At 39.2% G+C, this 19,709-nt stretch overlaps 1 protein-coding gene across 1 annotated transcript in view; it reads right to left on the reverse strand.

Moving 5' to 3' along the window:
* Positions 1–4,183: 4,183 nt before the first annotated feature.
* Positions 4,184–19,709, reverse strand: part of LOC106093741 (probable cytochrome P450 313a4) — a 50,327-nt gene continuing 34,801 nt past the window's right edge. The window contains exons 2-8 of the mRNA XM_059362796.1: positions 11,136–11,333; positions 10,890–11,069; positions 10,747–10,822; positions 10,559–10,685; positions 5,066–5,215; positions 4,580–5,006; positions 4,184–4,514 (exon numbers count right to left, since the gene is read on the reverse strand). Of these exons, the coding sequence (XP_059218779.1) occupies positions 4,351–4,514; positions 4,580–5,006; positions 5,066–5,215; positions 10,559–10,685; positions 10,747–10,822; positions 10,890–11,069; positions 11,136–11,310 (1,299 nt within the window). The 5' untranslated portion in view covers positions 11,311–11,333 and the 3' untranslated portion in view covers positions 4,184–4,350. The remainder of the gene's footprint in view (positions 4,515–4,579; positions 5,007–5,065; positions 5,216–10,558; positions 10,686–10,746; positions 10,823–10,889; positions 11,070–11,135; positions 11,334–19,709) is intronic.

A 19,709-nucleotide genomic window follows, 5' to 3' on the forward strand; every position in this document is an offset into this window, starting at 1 on the left:
TGTAGATCTACCTTAAGGCTTCTCCGCGGTGAAAACCTATCCACAAGATGATGATTTAGATGGTCTCTTATGGGGATGGGGACCACACTGGCGCTGCATAACTTACTTAAAGACCTTGTTTCTACTATCGACTTTATAGCAAATTGGTGTGGCATGTGAGGAGACTTTGCAAGAGCTGTCAAATGTGACACCAAGTATTTTGGGACACTTGATGTTCGGAATTGTCACTTCGTCGACCATCACTTTCGGCAAATGTGTGCGATGATGCAGTCTTCGAAATCCATGTTGATGATCGGCGAATGGAAATTCTCCAACGAGCCTCGCGAGGAGTAGTCCCCCAAACGTCTTGGCTGCTGGTGAGAGAAGGGAGATCGGTATATACGACTCCCCCAAGCTCGGGTCTTTACCAGGCTTCAGTAGCGAGATCACACTGCCTATCTTCCAGACATCGGGTACTATAAGAGTGTTTTAAGACAGGTAAGGTACTCGACTTCAAGTAAATCCGTATTTTTCAGCATCGGTCTAGAGATTCCGTTGGGGCCCAACGTAACTTCGTCCACGGTAAATGGTGATGGTTGCTCTTCGGCTCGGAGACCACGGATACGACGAATAGCTCTACTCCTTACCCTGTCACTCTCGGGATACACAATAAATTTACGGTTGAACAACCTGGAGCACCTCTTCGAATCAGTCTCGGTTAAGTCGACAAAAGTGATTGAGGTTCTGTCGTCCCGTGTGCCGGGGTTCGAGAGTGACTTAACAGTAGACCACAGCTTGCTAAACTGGTACCTAAGTTACACTGCTTCAAGTGCTCCAGCCACAAATTGCAATTTTGTTCGTTGACTACCCTATTAATTTCCAGATTAAGCTTGCTGATTCTGGGGATAGTGCAACGAATTCCATCTCGCTTATCTGCGAGTACCACTTCCTGGGCCGTGAAATTGGGACGCGCTTGGGGTATTCGACCAGCTGGTATAAAGCGAGCGGCTGCTGCGTTAATGATGTCAACTAGCATATCTGAGGGGGGTGTCGGTTCACTGAAGCTGCAATTGGAGTATTCTCTGAAGCCAGCCCAATCGGTCTTCTTCTGATTGATAAACGTCCGGCGCTCAGAGCTTATGAAGTTGATTGGTCGGTCGATGGTGAGAATTATGGGAAGGTGGTCTGACCCCAAAGAGATGACGGGTTGCCAGGATACGTCACTTAGTAGATCAGGGGATGCAATGGAAATGGGGGCACCCTCATTCACCGTGCAAAACGTTGAGCTCTGCTCTGTCAAAGCTATGCCCCGCTGGTCGTTACCAAGGGAGAATGCCATGAGATGTGATGCGCATTAAAGTCCTCTAGAACCAGACGACTATGGCCAGATAGTAACCCACTTATGTCGGGGATGTAAGCTTGGCCATTAACTGGGAAACAGCTACCAACCGGCTGTTGCGTATATTGCCGCACGGGGTAGGTGGGTTGGGAGGGTTACAAAGTCCTACGAAGAGGTCGCAGAAGGCGACGACAGCGACGCTTGTGACCTGCTGATGTCTATGCTCGCACAGCACCTTGCAACATATTCAGTGTGACTAAACTCCCGTAGTGACGTAAGGCCAGAGCAAGATCGGAATTTTACCCACTCTATGCACCGGTTACACCTCACCAACACTGACCGATGATGGAGGCGATTCTGACAAGCCGAACAGAACCAGGGTCCAGGGTTCTTTTCAATCCAGGCACGGACCAGAAGCGTGCGGAGAAGGCACTCCGGGATGTGCCTCTCCCATGACAAAAAAAGGACGATCACGTACACTGAGGCGGCAGCCCTTGCCATCGGGTCAATCCGGTGCATACAACCATCTGCCATCTGATGTGTCTGTTGCTTTTTAATATCCAGTCATATCGTACTTTCCTCGCCATGCTCACGCGAACCTTTGCTGTAACAAGGTTATGATCCGAATCTATATTCGCTCCACGGAAAGATCGTACATATAACATGCTTCCATCTATCACGTATTTTGTTCGGTTGACAGCCACGTGGCTTTGTGATTTTATTTGTTGAAATCTGTTGCTGCTAGCTACCATTTTTTTTTTGCCGCGGCGAAATCTGTAAGCCTTAACCCATTATCGGACGTTATCTCATGGAGGTTTTCCGACTGTTAGACCAAAGATCTCTAGCATCTCGTCCACCGGAGTAAAGATTGCGACAAGTTATTCCAATCTCCGCAAACCACAAATCCACAGCCAAATTAATCTCTCGTGTTATGGCTGCTATAGTACAGTTCGTCACCGTTTAGTGTTGTTGTGACGCCATTCCGGTCCATCGCACTTCCTGTAAGGCGGTTATATCTGCTTTGTACATTGGGGTATACTAATTTCGTCATTCTGTTTGTAACACCTCGAAATATGCGTCTAAGACCCCATAAAGTATATATATTCTTGATCGTCGTGACATTTTATGTCGAACTAGCCATGTCCGTCCGTCTGTATGTCGAAAGCACGCTAACTTTCAAGAGTAAAGCTAGCCGCTTGAAATTTTGCACAAATACTTCTTATTAGTGTAGGTCGGTTGGGATTGTAAATGGGTCAAATCGGTCGTATAAACCGATCTTGGGTCTTGACTCTTGAGCTTCTAGTGGGCGCAATTCACGTCCGATTTGACTGAAATTTTGCACGTTGTGTTTTGATATCACATCCAACAACTATGCTGAGTATAGTTTAAATCGGTCCATAACCTGATATAGCTATCATATAAACCTATCTGGGGTCTTGGCTTTCTGAGCGTCTAGAGTACACAATTCCTATCCGATTTGACTGTAATTTTGCACGTGGTGTTTTGTTATGACTTTCAACTGATGTGCTAAGTATGGTTCAAATCGGTCCATATTATGGTATAGCTGTGTCGAATATGGTATGAATCGGTTAATAGCCTAATACAGCTCCCCTATAAACCGATCTCCCTATTTTACTTCTTCAGCCCCTAAAGTGCGCAATTCTTACTAGATTTGGCTGAAATTTTACACAATGACTTCTACTATGGTATCCAATATTCAATTCAATTATGGTCCGAAATAAACCATTGCTTGATCCTTTGTTTGCCTAAAAAGAGATACTGTGGAAGGAGCTCGACAAATGCGATCCATGGTGGAGGGTATATAAGATTCGGCCCGGCCGAACTTAGCACGCTTTTACTTATTTTTTTTTTTTTTGCCGCTGCGAAATTTATAAACGTTAACCCAGTATCGGACGTTATCTCATGGAGGCTTTCCGACTATAAGACCAAAGATCTCTAGCCTCTCATCCACCGGAGTAAAACTTGCGACAAGGTGTTCCAATCTCAGCAAACCACAAATCCACAGCCAAATTCATATCTCGTGTTATGGCTGCTATGGTATAGTTCGTCACCGTTTAGTGTTGTTGTGACGCCATTCCCGGTCCATCACACTTCCTGTTAGGCGGTTATATCTGCCTTGTACTTCTCCAATGCATTCGCCATCGCATATACTGCACCTTCTGTATAAAGAGTGCGGACATTCCAGGTGCAGGTCCCCAAATCATGGTCCTTTTTTCGTTTGTTTGAGTCATCAACGTTGTGGGGGGAGGGTACGTTTTTACTATTATTTTGTTTCTCCGAGTGATTCTCATAGTTATCCGGCGCGGGTTACTGGCACAGTGCCTCAACCGCATGGATTTGTGGAATCGCACACGTATCCCTCGATTTTGCGAGCCGCTCGCTCCAAAATTCGACGCTCGCCTCCACCCGCCCCTGACCTAGAAACAAGCGCTGATGTTGGTCATTGGAGACGCCAATAACTCGCGCCAATAACTTGCCTTGTCATCACGAATATCATTGGCACTCAATATTTAATTAAGAGCCAGTGCCACCTGACCTCTCATAGAGTCTTCTCTCGAAATCGCTGACTGCTCGCGGCCACATTTGCAGCTACTCCACATTAAAACAAAGCTTTGCACTATCCGTATCCTGTGGGCGCGCCCGGTAGCATTCAGCATTCACGCTTCCCGTGAAACGATAAATCCCACGCAAGTCGGAGCTCAGAGTTCCAGCCTGTGGGGTGCTTACTATGACACGGGATGAAAGTTTGTGTTGAGATGAAAGTTTGTGTGTAAACAGTCATATGCGAAAAATGTATTAGTTGACAAAAATTCAGATAGACACATTTACATTTTGGAAGGCATTTTAAACAATTTTAACTACAAGTTACTGAAAATTGAGAAAGGGCATATTGAAGACGTATTGAATTAAAGTTGTCCTTTAACAATTCAAAATTTATCTGCTTGCTAGGGACACCAACTTTTTTCTGGATGTATTACTTCTCTTTGTTGCATCGTATTTAAGAATACTTGTTAACTATCTCTTTCGTATATGCTCAATACAGGAACATGTTTTAGTCGTAGAGTAACTGATTCGATGTGCTCCAGATCCTCGTATTTAAAGTCGGTATAAAATCTAAAATTCCTTAATAATTTCGACAAGACGACTTTTATCGATAATGTTGCATATTTCCATCCTTGAGAAGTAAAAACATATTATTAATTTAGTCAAGAAATTCACATAGTTAATTCAGGCATATACCTATACAATTCCGTAAGCCCTTCGTGAAAGGGATAAAGGCATATGGGTGTACGCCTTCCATATTTGATGGCAGAAAGTTATCTGGGTTGAACAAATCAGCGTTTGGACCCCAAATATCTTTTCGGCAATGCATATTATATATATCTATGCATACTTGTAAACCAGCAGGCAGGACAACTCCGTTTGAGAGTTTTACATCTTTTGTAACCTGTCTGGCAACCAATGGAACCGGAGACAGGACTCGCATTGTTTCGTTTAACACCATGTCCATATAAACCAAGTCTTGAATATTATCATAGCTAACTTCGAAATTTCCTTGATCGGGAAAGATTGATACTAGTTCTTCGAATAATTTCTGCTGATATTCGGGATGCATTGCAAGTAAAATGAGCGCATATGATATTGTATTCGCTGTAGTATCAAAAGCCTTAAAAAATAAAAACAACCAGTAATACGATTTTTATCATTGAATAATAGTTCTCTTACAGCAGCAATTACAACGTTTGATTCGTGTTTAACATTCTGTCTGGTAAAAATGCCCCTTTTCATTAGATCGATAGCCTGGTTTATGAAAATATGTTTGCCACCATCTGGAAGGTCAATAATCTCATCACTGACCAATTTCTCATCTATTATCTGCAAAAAAAAAAAAAACGGAATTTTAACATAAGCGTTATGGTTTGGTTTTGGTCCATTGTGATACTGCAACAAGAAAACAAGTGTAGGTAAGTCCCCACTAGTTTTCAAGAGTAAAAAGATAAAAATGAATTAAGTTCAGCCGTGCCGAACTTCGGATTGGTTTATTATCATATTTCATTACTACGCTACTATGTCATTTTTGGTTCAGGTGCCGAGAAGCTTTATTCAAGACACAGTTTCAAAATGCATCAAAATCGGGTTATAAAGGATCCCAAATTGGGATCTGTGGGCTTTAGATCCTAAATTGGCAGATCCGTCTATATGACAGCTTCGATCTCCAGTGTCTCCGATTCGGACAACGGAAGGGTTAGTTCTAAATTTCAGTGAAATCGAAAATAATTGAGGGTTTTATGGGTTGGGAGGAAAAGTCTACTTTTGACTCAAAATATCGAATTTTCGACTCTTTTTCAAAAATTTTGCAAAATTTTCTATATTAGATACTCCTATTTCCTACAAACATCAATACATAACCATATTTTTATACCCACCACCGAAGGATGGGGGTATATTCATTTTGTCATTCCGTTTGCAACTCATCGAAATATCCATTTCCGACCCTATAAAGTATATATATTCTTGAACAGCGTAAAAATCTAAGACGATCCAGCCATGTCCGTCCGTCTGTCTGTTGAAATCACGCTACAATCTTTTAAAATAGAGATATTGAGCTGAAATTTGCACAGATTCTTTTTTTCCATAAGCAGGTTGAGTTCAACCGATCCGCCGATTTAGGGTCTTAGGCCCATAAAAGCCACATTTATTATACGATTTTGTAGAAATTTGTGATAGTGAGTGGTGCTAGGGCTATCGACATCCTTCTTCAATTTGGCTCAGTTTGGTCCAGATTTGGATGTAGCTGCCATATAGACCGATCTCCCGATTTAAGTCTTGGTCCAGATCGGTTCAGATTTGGATATAGCTGCCATATAGACCGATCTCTCAATTTAGGGTTTTGGGGCCATAAAGGGCGAATATATTTTCCGATGTCGCCGAAATTTAGGGCAGTCAGTTAAGAAAGGCTCCTAGATATCTTTCTTTCTGAAAGCCTGGGGCCCATAAAAGGCGCATTTATTATCCGATGTTGATAAAATTTGTTAGTTACGTAAGGTCCTTCAACATCCTTCCTCAATTTGGGTCAGATCGGTTCAGATTTGGATATAGCTGCCACATAGACCGATCTCTCGATAAAAGGTTTTGGGCCCACAAAAGGCGCATTTATTGTCCGATTTGGCCGAAATTTGGGACAGTGAGTTGGGTTAAGCTCTTCGACAATTTTCTGCAATTTGGTCCAGATCGGTACAGATTTGGATATACCTGCCATATAGACCGATTTTTCGATTTAAGGTTTTGGGCCCATAAAACGCGCATTCAATATCCGATTACGGGACAATGAGTTGTGTTAGACCCTTCGACAACCATCGTCAATTTGGCTCAAATCGGTTCGGATTTGGATATAGTTGCCATATAGACTGATCTCTCGATATAAAGTCGTGGCTCCATAAAAGGCGCATTTATAATCTGCTTTCGCTCAAATTTAACGCAGTGACTTATGTTAGGATTTTTGACATCTGTGTCGTATATGTTTTAGATTGGTATATATTTGGGTATGGCTACCAAAAAGACCAATATTTTGCTATACAAAATTGAACAACTTGTTCTTATTAGACCTTTCAATATCCGTGTCGAATGTGGCCCAAATCGGACCATATTTGTCATAAAGCTGCTATTTGGGCATAAATCATGCATTTTTCACCGAATTATGACGAAACTTGGTTTACATATATACCCAAGGTGGTGGGTTTCCAAAGTTCGGCCTGGCCGAACTTAACGGCTTATTGCTTGTTGTAGTTTTAAATATGGAATTGACGCACTCCGCTGTCTTAAAACCAATATGGCAATTGTTTTACAAAGTTTCACACGTTTCCACATTACCGTTTATTTTTAACCTTTTTTGCATTCGAACTAAAGCTTCAAATAGTTTAAATATCATGGCCGACTTTTGTACTCGTTTTATTCTTAATGTTAAAACCCAAATAGGAAATAACATTTTATTGCACATATGAGTAATAATATTTTATTCTCTATCACTTTCTCTATGAAACCCATACAGATTCTCGAAAATATCGCTTTTCTATCCGATGTTATGTATCCGGTATCATCAAAAACTATTTTTAAAAAATGTCGATTTTTCCAAATTGTGCTGTTTTCGTCACCATTAAACAGGAAAACAGTTTCCAACGATGTTTAACATATTTACAACATAAAATTTCATCTAGACTTCGCTATCTGTATTTTTCCCTCATGGGAGCTATTTGCCAAGGGGCAAACAGCGACCGCCATGGTGAACCCCAGGCGTATTGGTCTGACGAAGGGTTGCTGAAAATTCTTCAACGGGTGTAAACCACTATGGCACCACACGACTGGGACGTCTATAAAGTTGAGCTATTCAACGGCAAGCTGAGAAAGGATCAGAACAAATCCTGGGTAAAATTCTGCAGCTCCGAGGAGGATAGATCTTAGGCATCTAGGCTTAGGGAGATCCTATCCTCGAAACCTATTACGGTAGGAAACATTCAGAAGTGGTTCTCACTGATATGCATTCGTCGGAGGTTAATGGGGAAATTGTGTCTGGGCGATAAAAAGTTTCGGCTTTCTTAAAGACCTGATGATGTATCACCCGTTAAATTACAAGCTACTTGTATCAGTGATATGAAGAGACAAGAAGGTCATTTTCATTCCAAAAGCAGAACAACTTTGTAAGTCACTCATTCTTCATACGAAAGACTCTAGAGAGGTAGATTGAAACACATCTTAGGGCAAAGATTCCTGGAGAACGCTTGTCTCGGCAATAACATGCTTAAAGAAAGGGAAAGTCCACTGAAACATTCCTTCCCGATATGGTTGACTGCATAGCAGGTTCTCTTGCTGTCAATGAATGCACAATGGTAGCATATATTGATATTGAGGGTGCTTTCAATTATGTGAAACCGACGTCAATCGTGAGGGAGCTGGATTTTCTAGGCGTCAATACTACCTCAAGAAAATGTATTAGCAACTTACTCACTAAAAGATGTATTAGACAGGTTTGGTATCTGAATATCTACAAAGGCGGGTTAGCAGTGGGATACCTTAAGTAGGTGTATTGTCTCCTCTACTTTTGACTATAGCCATTAACAGTATATTATTGTTTCTGGAAGGAAAAGGTGCAGATGACGTGGCTATTGCGTTTAAGGGAAAGTTTCCCGGTGCTCTGGGAGATTCAGAAAGCTCTACGTGCGACAGCGAAGTGTGCTAGCGAAAGTGGTCTAGGAGTAAATCCATCGAAAACGGGAGCTGTTCTTTCAACAGGAGATACAAGTTATCCATAGTGGCACCTGTCTCCTTGGGAGGAGACAGGTTACCTGAGTGTTTTGCTAGACAGGGAATTGAACTTCAAAACATGTTGGAAAGGCACGAACTCTTGCCCTATGAACCAGCAAGAGATCCATTGGGAAACGTTGGGAGCTTAAACTACGTGTCAACTACAACACTATTGTGTTGTAGTCTGTTGAAGGGCGCTTCAAAACTCCGCTTACCGTTAAATATTCAACCGGATCTAAATGATGGCTTGAGAGACTAGGAGCTTGAGGAACTATCTAACACATTGGAGGGAAATTGGAATCTGTGGATATGCCTCTAGCGACATATAATCAAATTCTTCAATATCCCTGGCTAGAAAAGACTTCTCAGCCATTGCGTCCGTTTTTTCAGGTTACTGTCTGATCGGTAAACATGCTAATTGACTCAAGGTTGCAAGTGACGATTTTTGCAGAAATAGAAGCTGTGAAGACGGCGAGGAAGAGGAGGCTATAGAACATCTACTGTGTCTGTGTCCCGCACTGGCAGCAGGAGGAGTTCCAATTTAGTTTCTCATTTCTTTAGGAATTGTCGTGGATGGATGTTAGTGGATGCGAACATTCGCAAGTTGTTGGGCTTTTTAAAGCCATCTGACTGGTTTAAGGGTAGGAACTAGAATGCACCTTCTCTTGTTCGTGTTGTATGACAAGGAAAATGTTATATGACAACGAAAACACTTAAGGGAGTCTGGTAGCAGACTGCCACTTAAATCTAACCGAACTAAAAATATATAAGAAAATAATTGCCTAAAGATCTTTAAAAAATATGGCATACTTTTCGAGGCGATGCATCATTGAGTTATAGTCGAAATAAACAGTTTTTGAAGAATCTCGACACAAAATTTCTGCTGCCAAATGATTGCTTACTGCTCTTGAGTTCAGCTAGTTGTCGATAAAAGCATCGCCACAACCCGCCTTTTTTCAAAGGTATCTGCAACAAGTAGTCATCTACTGCAATTATTTTCACAGCCCAGATAAAAATATGTCGGCATTACAAAATAAAGGGTGATTTTTTAGATATTATCTTTTAGCCAACACTATCAAACATCTTCAGTTAACCATGAATCGTCTTACAAACGAACAAAGCTTTCAAATTATTGCATTTTATCATCAAAATGCGTGGTCTGTTAAGAAAGTTCATCGCACGATTGTCGATTCTGGAGTATAGATCATTGCAGGAGCTACCAATCCATCCAGAAAAAGTCATAGTTTGGTGCGGTTTATGGGCTGGTGGCATCATTGAACCGTAATTCTTCAAAGATGATGCGAATCGTAATGTAACGTGAATGGTGAGCGCTACTGTGAAATTATATCCAATTTTTTTTAATGTAGTGTTTTGTTATGACTTCCAATAACTGTACTAAGTACGGTTCAAATCGGCCTATAACTTGATATGGCTCCCATATAAACCGATCCCCCGATTTGACTTTTTCAGCTCCTAGAAGCCCGTAGTGTTTTGTTATAACTTTCAACATCGGTGCCAAGTACGGTCAACATCGGTTTATAACCTGATATAGTTTCCATATAAACAGATCATCTGATTTGACTTCTTGAGCCCTCACCAGCCGCAATTTTTGTCCGATTTGGCTGAAATTTTGCATGTAGTCTTTCGTTGTGACTTCCAACAAATGTGCCAAGTACGGCCAAAATCAGTCTATAACCTGATATAGCTCCCATAGCCGGTCTCTCAATCATCCTTGTTCGGTTCCAAGAGCTTTAATTTTTGCTGGTTTGACAGAAGTCTGGTATGTAAAATAAGATTATGCCCTTTAACTAAATTTATTTTGTATAAATTTTTCAATGGTGGTGGGTTCCCAAGATTCGGCCCGGTCGAACATAGCACGCTTTTATATGTTTAACTTTCGTAATGAAAAATTGTACTCACCTTCTCGGCATACTGATGAATAAATGTTTTTGCCATCTGAAACGGCTCATAAACCCCAAGTAATTTTCGAATAAAATCAAAAGCAAGCCAGGGGGAGAATATCATCTCAGTTGTACATTTGGTAACACTGTTGTCATAAAATCAAATGGAACAGATTAAGAATATATTCCAATTTCATTAAAACCTACCATTTGAAATGATTTAAAAAAGTTTTATTATCGCCACTCCTTAAATTTGATGTGGTACTTAGACCCATAGTGGTTCCTGTTTAGAATTAAATGACAATAATTTTTCCATATTGGGCCACCGTTTTTTTGCTCGATTTACTTACTGGTTGTTGTATTCAATGTAAAATCTTGGAGCACTGATATAATATCTCTGCACTCTTTCTTAGATCTAAAAATGGTGCTTAATTTGTCGGCCTCCTCATTGAAGATTGGAATGAAACTAAGAAGTACGCTGTGGCCAAAGGCGGGATTTAAACTTTTCCTGTGAATACTCCATTTTGGATCTGCACATAAAGAAATTTTCTTCACAAGTAATCAAAGCTGATGTAAATTTTAGATTTTTTTTTTACCCGATATTGAAAAAAGTCCCTCGCCATTAGCGTTAGCAACTCCTTTATATACCAAGCTTTTATCCACGCAGTGGGGAGATGTCAATATATCTCGTACAATATTAGGCTCGGAAATAAACAAAAATGGAAAAGGTCCCAGCCATGACATCCAAAATGATCCGTATTTTTTGCACATTGACTGTACGAACGGCAAAATTGCTGCAAGAGAAACAATAACTTATTATAGCAAAATATCAGCCAGAGTTAATATCAAAGATAAGTAAAAGAGTCTTCAATGGAAAATAATTGTCTATGTAAAAACAGTCGCGTGTGTGAAATTTATAAACGGCTGAGCTAATATCTCTAGAAATTCGTTCATTTATCAAATAGCCCAAGCTAGCATATCGATGCACAAGGAGCCAAACGGCGAAAAAATTGGAAATAAGTCCACAACTTTTTACCTGTTGATCTGAGAGGTTAAAAATGTTCTCGAAATTTTTAGAGGAGAATACAGGCTTTCTGAAAAATCTTCTTCTGTATCTTTCATACAGGGTGAGATACAGGGTTCAAAGTTGATCACTTTCCACTTTTTTTATCCGATGGCAAACACATATTTCAACCCATGGGCGAATCGACCAATATTTCATTTAAGCTCCCAAATAAGAGAACGTTTCAAAAATGAGATTTTTACACCTATTTAAGTGAAGTGTAAATGGAATTTACAGTAGATAGAATAAAAGTTGGGAAATGTTTTATACATCGTTGGTATTATAATTTCCCTTAAAATAAGGTATAGTGCGTAAATAAGGACGAAACAAAAAAAATGGAAAATTCGATTTATTTAAGAAATTGTTTTTTATGTAGCCGCTTACATAAAATCGGATAGAATAGAGAAGAAGTTATACCAAAAAAAAAAAAAAGAAGCTATATAAGAAAAATCACCATGAAACTTTCTTGTCAGTGTAAAATCTTTGAAATTTAGTAAAAAAAAATATGCTGTATTAGTCTTAAGATAACGGGGTGGTTTGGTATCGAAATAAGTCAGATTAGCATTAGCATTAAAACTTTAGTTAATACTTCCACCTAGTAAAAAAATGATAGAAATCGTAATGCTTTGATGGTCAATGATTGCGAAAATCTGAAGGAACAAGTAAAATGGCGTTAAGTTCTGCCGAGCCGAACTTTGGATAGCCACCACCTCGGGTATATATGTAAATAACCTTTCGTCAAAATCCGGTGAAAAATACATACCTTATGCCCCATGGCAGCTATATCGAAATATGTTCCGATTTGGACCAAATACCAATAAGTACAAGTCAATGTTCAATTGTGTATAACAAAATATTGGTCTTTTTAGTAGGTATATCTAAAAAAAACCGATCTGAACCATATACAACATGGATGTCGAAAATCCTTACATAAGTCACTGTGTCAAATTTCAGTGAAATCGGATTATAAAGGCGCCTTTTATGGGGCAAAGACTTTAAATCGAGTTATCGGTCTATAAGACAGCTATATCCAAATCTGGACCGATTTTGGCCAAGTTGCAGAAAAATGTCGAAAAGCCTAACACAACTCACAGTCCCAATTTTCGGCGAAATCGGGCAATAAATGCGCCTTTTATGGCCCCAAAACCTTAAATTGAGAGATCGGTCTATATGGCAACTATATCCAAATCAAAACCGATCTGAGTCAAATTGAAGAACTTAGGAGAAGAGCCTAACACAACACACTGTTACAAAATTATGCGATATCGGACAATAAATGCGCCTTTTATGGGCCCAAAACATTAAAACGAGAGATCGGTCTATATGGCGGCTATATCCAATTTTTGACCGATCTGGGCCAAATTGAGGAAAATTGTCGACAGATCTAACGCAACTCACTGTCCCAAATTTCAGCAAAATCGGATAATAAATGTGGCTTTTATGGGCCTTAGACCCTAAATCGGCGGATCGGTCTATATGGGGGCTATATCGAGATATAGTCCGATATAGCCCATCTTCGAACTTAACCTGCTTACAGACAAAAAAACAATTTGTGCAAAAGTTTCAGCTCAATATCTCTTTTTAAAGACTAAAGGACATGGCTAGATTGTCTTAGATTTTTACGCTGATGAAGAATATATATATACTTTATAGGGTCGGAAATAGATATTTCGATGTGTTGCAAACAGAATGGCAAAATGAATATACCCCCAGCCTTCGGTGACGGGTGTAAAAAGTAGCATTTTTTTGGAAAATTTTGCAAATTTTTGACTAAAAGAAAAAAAATTTTGAAATGCTTCAGATATTGGCATGATTCTTTTTTCCTTTTTGCATAGGCGTATTGGTACAATTTATCTTTCCTGTATATAGCTAAAACTTTGATGGATTTATTGGGTTGCCCAAAAAGTAATTGCAGATTTTTCATATAGTCGGCGTTGACAAATTTTTTCACAGCTTGTGACTCTGTAATTGCATTCTTTCTTCTGTCAGTTATCAGCTGTTACTTTTAGCTTGCTTTAGAAAAAAAGTTTAAAAAAAGTATATTTGATTAAAGTTCATTCTAAGTTTTATTAAAAATGCATTTACTTTCTTTTAAAAAATCCGCAATTACTTTTTGGGCAACCCAATATTAAGGCAACATTGAAAAAAAAGGGCAACATTTTGATATTTAAAAACTAAACTATTCATACCTCATTAACATTACACAATGGCATGATACATTTGGCATTTTTCCTTCCAGAGCCCTAAATCATGCATATTTGCTCAGTAGATCAAAAGTTACAACCCCTTAAAAGTTAGAAAAGTGGAAAGTGGACAACTTTGACACCCCGTATTAAAGATATAGACCAATAACGTTTTTTCTGAAAGCCTTCCTCTACAAAAGTCTACCACATTTTTTATCGCTCAGATCAACAGGCAAAAAGTGGTTGACCCACTGTGCGACGGCGCACATTTTTATTCCGATTTTCAAAATTCCTTTTTTGCTGGTTTCGGAGATACACAAGTTTTAATTTTTATTTGTTAAAATCTTGGCTCGGATTGGCCTTGCATTCTGCAATTTGGATTCGCGTAAAAAAAACAAATTGAGATATCTTAGCAATTCTTTTTCAGTTTTGCAGATAAAAGTGTCAAAAAAACCAAAAATAAATTCTGCCCGATTTTTTCTGCAAAAATCGTTTTATGGGCAAAAATGGTTTTGAAAACGGCATTTTTTAATAAATTTGCTGTGGAGGCTACAAATTTTGTTAGATGCAAAAAATTTTTTTTCGTTGGATTAGGGGACATTTGGAGTAAAAAAACATCTGCCCATTTGGGGGATCTGGGCTTTGGAATTTTTGAACACAAGGGGTTTTCAAATTTTTAATGTACTTCTCACAAGCAACAAAAGAAAAATTATGGTATTGAAGCATGTTTTTCAATAAAGACTAATCAATGGAAATACTTTTTTTGACCAAAAAATATTTGCATTGCACCATGCATGCACCTTTTCGCATTCTTGATTTCCAAGAGGTATAACTTTTAACTGAATAATCAGATGTGGGCAATTGTTGCGGCAAAGTCGTTGTAAATTTTATCACCAATCCAAATCATGCATTGAAATGAAAATCGACTCAAAATGACTTTGCAAATTGCAAAATACGAAGCCAATCTTGGCAACAAATAAAAATTCAACAAATAAAGATTAAATCACGTGTATCCCCGAAACCATTGGAGGTATACAATCCTTAAGCGGACAATGTTGAAAATCGGACTAAAAATTAAGATTTGGCAGCCCGAACAATTTTAATACCCACCACTGAAGAATGCGGTATATTCATATTGTCATTCCGTTTGCAACACATCGATATATCAATTTCCCACCCAATAGAGTATATATGTTCTTGATCAGCTTAGAAATCTAAGATGACCTAGCCACTCCGTCTGTCCGTCCGTCCGTCTGTTAAAATCACTCTACAGTCTTTAAAAATAGAGATATTGTGTTGAAACTTTGCACAGATTCTTTAATTGTCCATAAGCAGGTTAAGTTCGAAGATGGGCTATGCCAGACTATATCTATATATAGCCAGATTTGGATATAGCTGTCATATAGACCGATCCGCCGATTTAGGGTCTTAGACTCATAAGAGTCACATTTATTATCCGATATTCCTGAAATTTGGGACAGTGCATTGTGTTAGGCCACTCGACTCTTTTCTTCAGTTTGGCCCAGATCGGTTCAGATTTGGATATAGCTGACATATAGACCGATCTCCTGAATAACTGTCTTGTGCCCATAAAAGGGGCATTTATTGTACGATTTTGTCAAAATTTAAGACAGTGAGTTGTGTTAGGCCCTTCGACATACTTCTGCAATATGGCACAGATCGGTCCAGATTTGGATATAGCTGCCATATAGACCGATATCTCGATTTAAAGTCTTGGGCCCATAAAAGGCACATTTATAAACCGATTTCACTGAAATTTGACACAGTGACTTATGTTAGGCTTTTCGATATCCGTATCGTATATGGTTCAGATCGGATTATTTTTAGATATAGCCATTAAAAACATCAATATTTTTTATACACCACTGAACAATGACTTGTACTTATTAGTATTTGGTACAAATCGGAACATATTTCGATATAACTGCTATGGAGCGAAAGGTGATTTACATATATAATCGAGGTGGTGGGTATCCAAAGTTCGGCCCGGCCGAACTTAACACCTTTTTATTGGTTCGAAGTGCCAAGGTGACCTACTTTAGGGGCATGCCAAGAAAAGCCCCGATCACCTAGGGCATTGAAATTCCGCACACGATCTCGACAACACCTCGGCTCTAACTATTCCTCTAACCTCGGCTCTAACTGTGTTCCAAATTTCAAAGGGATATCTTTACCCGTTCTCACACGGCATATTTCTTATTAATTTTTTTCGATTTTCTCCCACTGTGTTGCATAATATTATCTTGTTCCATGCGCCACCTAATTGATTTAAGAAGAACGCATTTTAAGTTTTGAAAATGCTTCGCAATATGGAACATTTGCCATATTAACACTTCAATATTTCGAAAATTACAGGAGATACCTCGGATGCTGATAGTACATATTTCAAAGTCACATAAACAGATTGTAACTAAAAATCGGCGTATGGACCAAAATGGCATTAGTTTAGAATTTTTGTTTGTTTCTCTTTCAAGACGAGCTCAATGATCGGAGATGCAAACGGAAAAGGAAAGCCAAAGATAGCAACACATACCAACCACTATGGGACGCGTTTCATCTTTGGTTAGAAGACTTTTCAACCATCTTAGGTGTGATGGCTTTAAAGACCGTGCGTTGGTATGTTGTATTTGAATCGTATTAATTGCGGTTAGTTTAAAGAAGAGAGTGCGGATTCAAACCGACCCATGTTACTATGGACCTACACCAGCAAATGGTTTGTTGTGCGCTCTTGATACCAAAATAACCCAGAAGAAATCCGCATATATCAGGGATTCCGTGGTACTCACAAAATAGCACCCGTATAGACCGATATCCCGTTTAAAGTCTTAGGCTCATAAAAGCTGTTAAATACAGCTTATCCGATGGTTTGTGATTAGACCGTGACATCCGTTCTGAATATGGTCCAAATGGGAGTCTTAGGCTCCAAAAAGCTGCATTTATTGGCCGATTTCGCTGAAGTTTAACACAGTTAGCTGTATTTACCTCTTCAACGTCTGTTTCGAGTATGGCTTAGTTTAGATCATTTTTGGGTATAGACCCCATAACGACCGATCTCTTTTATTTATTCCCCGATTTTTCTGAAATTAATTATAGTGAGCTATGTTAAACCCCTACACATCTTCCCCGAATATGGTTCAGTTCGGATCATATTTGGATATAGCTACTACATATATCGATTTCCACATTAAGCTGACATGTTAAACATTTTAGCCGGGTCGAGCTTAATGCCTTTTTACTTGTTTTTATACCCTCCACCATAGAATGGGGTTAAAATAATTTTGTCATTCCGTATGGAACTCATTGAAATACTGATCTGAGACCCAACAAAATATATATATTCTTGATGGTCTTGACGTTCTAAGTCGATTTAACCATGTCCATCCGTCTATCTGTCTGTCGAAAGCACGAAAACATTCGAAGGAGCAAAGCTGGGTCCTTGAAATTTTGCACAAATACTTCTTTTAGAGCTGGTCGGTGGGGATTGTAAATGGGCTAAATCGGTCCATATTTGGTTATAGCTGCCATATAAACCGATCTTGGATCTTGACTTCTTGACCCTCTAGAGGGCTAAATTATTTTCCGATTTGACTGAAATTTTGAACGCAGCATTTTGTTATAACTTCCAACAATTGTGCTAGGAATGCTCCTAATTGGTTTATAACCTGATATGGCTGCCACATAAGCCGATCTCCAGATTCGACTAATTGAGCCTCTGGAGGACGGAATTCCTATCCTATTTGGCTAACATTTTGTGCTGTGACGTTTTTTATGACATTCGACATATATGCCCGGCATAGTCTTAGACGGTTCAAAAACTGATATAGCTCCCATATTAACCGGTGTCCCGATTCTACTTCTTGAGCTTCTGGAGGGCGCCATTCTTATCCGATTTGGCTGAAACTTTGCGCAAAGACTCTTTTGCCACCTCCAACATACGGTTCAAAACCTGATATAGCTCCCATATACACCGATCTCCCGAATGCACAGATTCGGTTGACATTTTGCATAACGACTTTTCCTCTGACCTTTAACCTACGCACCAAATACAGTCTGAATAGGTTCATAATCTGCTAAAGCTCTCATATAAATCTGTCTCCCAATTTTACTTCTTAAGCCCCAATAGGGCTACACTGGAATTTCGCACAATGACTGCTACAATGGTCTCCATCATCCAAACTTTGTGTAGCTTTTACTGGTCAATCATCACATTTTTTTAATTCGCAAGTACTATATCGAATATTTACCACTGATCATCTCAAGTGCACACAAACCTTCTTGTCTCGCCATCGACAATGCCATTCCTAAAAGGGGTAAACCAAAAAAACCCGGAATTTTAAAATTCAACGCGTAAAACCGTCGTCGTGAACACAACCAATAAGTGCACACAAAGAGGGCTAGGAAAATTAGCCAAAACATCAAAGACATTACTTAGACTGAGTATGAAATTCACTGAAGCACGCCCGAAACCTAACTGCCAAATAGAATATGTTGATATGAGAGAGTAATGATTATGATACAAAAAAACAGGAAACTTAAAAATTCTCAATCATCTTATTTGCTCGTGGAAATATCATTAGTCGAATCCGACAACAAAATAAAGCTATACATATTGGATTTTGCATGGCTACCTAATGTTTCCAAGAAATATTATAAAAATTCCTTTTTATACCCACCATCGATAGATGGGGGTATATTCATTTTGCCATTCCGTTTGCAACACATCGAAATATCTATTTACGACCCTATAAAGTATATATATTCTTGATCAGGGTAAAAATCTAAGACGATCTAGCCACGTCCGTCTGTCCGTCTGTCTGTTGAAATCACTCTAAAGTCTTTAAAAATTGAGCTGAAACTTCGCACAGATTCTTCTTTTGTCCATAAGCAGGTTAAGTTCGAAGATGAGCTATATCGGACTATATCTGGATATAGCCCCCATATAGGCCGATCCGCCGATTTAGGGTCATAGGCTTATAAATGCCACAATTATTATCCGATTTCGCCGAAATTTTGGACAATGAGTTGCATTAGGCTCTTCAACAACTTTTTATATGGTAGCGAGATTTCAACAGACAGACGGACGGACATGGCTAGATCGTCTTAGATTTTTATGCTGATCAAGAATATATATACTTTATAGGGTCGGAAATGGATATTTCGGTGTGTTGCAAACGGAATGACAAAATGGATATATCACCATCCTTTGGTGGTGGGTATAATAAAAATTAATACCTCGATGTCGTGCAGCAGATACTGCTAAAACATGTAAAAGCGTGCTAAGTTCGGCCGGTCCGAATCTTATATATCCTCCACTATGGATCGCATTTGTCGAGCTCTTTCCACAGAATTTCTTTTTAGGCAAACAGAGGATAAACGAAAAAAATTGCTATTTTATTGGAATAATATCAAGCTATGGTTCATTTCGGACCATAATTGAATTGAATATTGGAGACCATAATAGATGTCATTGGGTAAAATTTCAGCCTAATCTAGTAAGAATTGCGCACTTTAGGGGCTGAAGAACTAAAATAGGGAGATCGGTTTATAGAGGAGCTTTATTAGGCTATAAACCGATTCATGCCATATATGACACGTATGTTAAAGGTCATGAGAAAAGCCATTGTTCAAAATTTCAGTCAAATCGGATAATACTTGCGCCCTTTAGAGGCTCAAGAAGTCAAGACCTCAGATCGGTTCGAAGTCATAACCAAAAACGCCATGCAAAATTTCACCCAAATCAGATAGGAATTGCTCCCTGCAGAGGCTCAAGAAGTCACGACCCCAGATTGGTTTCTATGGCAGCAATACCAGGATATGGACCGATTTGAACCATACTTAGCACATCAGTTGAAAGACATAACTAACACCTCATGCAAAATTTCAGCTCAATATTAATTGTGCCA

The sequence above is a fragment of the Stomoxys calcitrans genome, chromosome 2, assembly GCF_963082655.1.
Source record: "Stomoxys calcitrans chromosome 2, idStoCalc2.1, whole genome shotgun sequence".
In the NCBI taxonomy this organism is placed as follows: Eukaryota; Metazoa; Arthropoda; class Insecta; order Diptera; family Muscidae; genus Stomoxys; species Stomoxys calcitrans.